General features: G+C 39.1%; 1 protein-coding gene across 1 annotated transcript in view; it reads right to left on the bottom strand.

Annotated features, from left to right (window-relative positions):
* adamts16 (ADAM metallopeptidase with thrombospondin type 1 motif, 16) overlaps nt 1–3,493 on the bottom strand; it is a 54,776-nt gene that overhangs the window by 32,346 nt on the left and 18,937 nt on the right. The window contains exon 5 of the mRNA XM_020596589.1: nt 394–477. Within this exon, the coding sequence (XP_020452245.1) occupies nt 394–477 (84 nt within the window). The remainder of the gene's footprint in view (nt 1–393; nt 478–3,493) is intronic.

The following is a 3,493-nucleotide window of genomic DNA, read 5'->3' as shown; positions in this document are numbered from 1 at the left end:
GATCACAGGCAAGAAAAAAGGCGGAAGGAGGGGGGGGGGGGAGGCTGTGACAAACACAGGGTGTAAAGCACAGATGAACCAGCAGTCAGACTGGCTGAGGTGAAATTGGATATAAAGGCTGAGCCAGCAGGATAATGAGCAACAGGTGAAAGCACTTGAAGGTAATCAATGGCCAGAGTAAAGCTGAGGTAGGTGGGAGTGGCACAATGAAGAAAGTCCCTTCAAAATAAAAGTCCAAAACAGGAAACAGCCAGATATCATGACAAAATATCCAAACCTTTCAGCCCCACAGAGGCATCAAAAATCTCTCCCATCAGTCACAGTCTTTGCTGTTTAAGATCCTGGATTTTTGGACATATAGGGGCATCGTCTGACATGCTTTAATTTGCTCACCTGCTCCTCATCCAGAAGCATGAGGCCCACTATCACTATGTTAATGTTCCCACCTATTGTGCCATCTTTGAAGAGACTGGAGACCTAGAAGACATGTAAACAAACATTAACACTATTGCTTAGTAACACATTTACTTGTCTGCACTGGCCTTATCAGTTCTGTAACAATGGCAAATTCTGATGACAGATAAATATATCTGTAAAGTGATTTTAACAGGCTAAAGACTTGTAAGTCTTGGCACTGAGACAATCAAATACACCTTCTTGCTGAACATAGGCTCAGCTGTTTATTCCAAACCTGATTTGCTATTACCCAGTTAAACTAACATTGGGTGAGTGTAGACATTTTCAGAGAGATTACAATGGCCTGACATTATGTATTCTGTCATCAAATATGCAGTTATTAAAATCTTCTCACACAGAATTAAGTTTAGATATTATTACAGTTACTATAGTTAAAGGATACGGCCAGTCATTTTCTATGTTAACAGTATTTTCAACACTCCCCATACAGAGACTAAAACCAACAGTCATTTGCCTCTGCTCACTGTTAATGTCTGTCAATCAATTATAAACACATCAGGGAAACACAACACTGCACTTAGTGATATATTTCTTCATTTTGAAACACAAGATTCTAATAGAAGAATATCCAGAGATCTTGTGCATGGGCCCTTGACTCATGCTTACTTCAGATGTTGTAAAAGGTTATGGCTCTCTGGAGCCTTTGGGGCCCCAGCTTTAAAAAATATCAGGGTCTGGTGATTCGTAAAGAGGAAACGTCAGCCAGCGCGACGCTGCGTTTAAGTGTGTTTCTGATCATTTTTGAACAACAATGGAGGTCTACGGCACAGAAAAATAAGCTAATCTAGTACTGACAAACTGACAGACATTAGTAGTGGTAAATCATCATTGGTTTTAGTCTTTGTATGGGGAGTGTTGAAAATACTGCTAATAGAGAAAATGCCTTTACCTTTAAATCTACAGTATATATGTATAGACACATACGTATAATCGAGAGGCCTGTATCAAATGTATGAGATCACAAACCTCACATTCCTGTAGAAATAATATACAAAGTTCTTTTGATGATATTGTTGAGTTATGATAGCCTCAACTGCTGTTTCCAATTCTTCTTGTACATATCTGACCATTAGTCATAACAGTTTTGGCTTTGAAAGTGGACTCCTGACCTTTTGCTATTGTTCGCTCTCTGCCTTTCTCTTGGGTCCTGTGAATATCTCAGGTGCCAGTCACTAATCCTTTTTTCTATTTGTTCCTTATGTTCCCGATATTTGGTGTTCCTCTTCGCTGACTCATGAGAAGACACACACAGCTGTGCTTTGTTAGTGAATTCAAGCAATATTCAGAGGTCAAAGAGGAAATTGAGCCCACTTATTTAAACTAAGATATCCTGGAACACCAGCGCTTGACAACGTTTCAGACTTGCACAGTGATTCACTGTGTTTTCACTGCTTTAAAAAAGAAACAATCAAACCAGTTTCCATAGTGTTTCAGTGTTTTGCGGTACATAACACCCAGTATGTTTCTTTTCTAAAGCAGACATTATAAAATGTTTTTGAAATCTTTCCATCCCACTGTTGAAGAAAACATAAATCTACACAAATGCTGAAATGGCTTATCAGATTTAATTTTCAGCAAATACTGGATAATATTTTTAAGACCTACGAGAGCTGGCAGGTGTGGGAGGGGGTTGGGTGTTTTCAGTGAAACTCCATACTGTATTTAAGTGACTCCTCTAAGACAGGCTATGACTGCTCCAACTTGGTTTCTATGTTTTCAAAATAGATGGATTATCTTTGGATTTGTCAGTCAGTTGTTAAGTAGCAAAACAAGCGTGACAGAATTTGCTTGCAGATCAGCTGAGACGGATGACAGGAGATTGTCAGCATCGTAGTGATGATCTCACCCAGATATCAGTTTCATGTTTGTAGATGTGATCTTTCCCATACAGTAAATGAAACGGAAAGACGGGGTGTCTGTTCTCTAAATCCCAAACTATGGAAAGCTTTGAGTTGATATTAAGCGTCTCTCACCATATTAAGCACAGTAAGAACATATGTGGTAACGTTCTCCTGGCCGTGGTTGTCCATCATCTTTCTGTCCACCACCACCAGCGTCTCCACATTGAGCTTCTGATTGACTTGGTTCTTCATCAGCACTGCCCTTTTGTTCCTGGGGATGAATCTGTACTCATCTGGGAGGATAAAAACATCCTCCTCTGGAGGTTTGGGCATGTCTAAACAAAACAGATGGGGAAAGATATGGTATGGTGGGTGGTTGCTGGCAGAAAAACAAAACAAAACAACAACAACAAAACTGTTCAGATAAAACAATGGCCGTCTTCGCTGATGAGCGTTAACCAGTTATTTCGACAAGCAGCTGACCGCCATATTGAATGATTAACCATAGTATATTCTTAATTTCATGACCTGATGTCATGGATAAACTGGAGACCTTTTTTCTGATGTTGACTCTGGCAGTCTCAGTGTTATGCTGCCACTAAGGATAGCGTGAAATCAGATTATGTGATATGCTGTGCATTCAGCAGAAGCTACATAATGTCTACATACAAATCCAAATCCACTGTGTTCTTCAAGGAAATTTCTGAGCAATTTCATATTCTGTCAACAAAACACAATGTTAGATATTTTAATATAGTATGATAGATAAGCTTTCCCTCCTAAGGGGAATTTGTTTTTATAAAACATAGTGAACCAAATTGCAATAAAATCAGAATACGAGCTTATTGTGAAGCCTTATCAGCACATACTTGTTAAGTGAAGATGTGATTTAGGCAAACAAAGACTTAATCTCAATATCAAATGAACAGTTCCTCCCTTTTAAGTCTGCTTTTGAGAAACACATCCATACTAATTTCTACATTATGACATGATTATGACAAGAGGTCAATTAGGTCAATAGACAAAGGAAAACACAGCCTAAAAACACAGTGGCTTTTGCATTATCACCTCACACCTTCACTGTCATTGTCTGAAGTTGTCTAAACCTTCACCTATCACTGCCTGGTTGCGATAAAGGCTAGTGAGTTTGCTCATATATGTGGAAAGCAGGTGAG

The sequence above is a fragment of the Monopterus albus genome, unplaced genomic scaffold (genome assembly GCF_001952655.1).
Source record: "Monopterus albus unplaced genomic scaffold, M_albus_1.0 scaffold31.1, whole genome shotgun sequence".
Classification (NCBI taxonomy): Eukaryota; Metazoa; Chordata; class Actinopteri; order Synbranchiformes; family Synbranchidae; genus Monopterus; species Monopterus albus.
The sequence above is the reverse complement of the archived record's forward strand: the minus strand, read 5'-3'. Positions and strand labels throughout refer to the sequence as shown.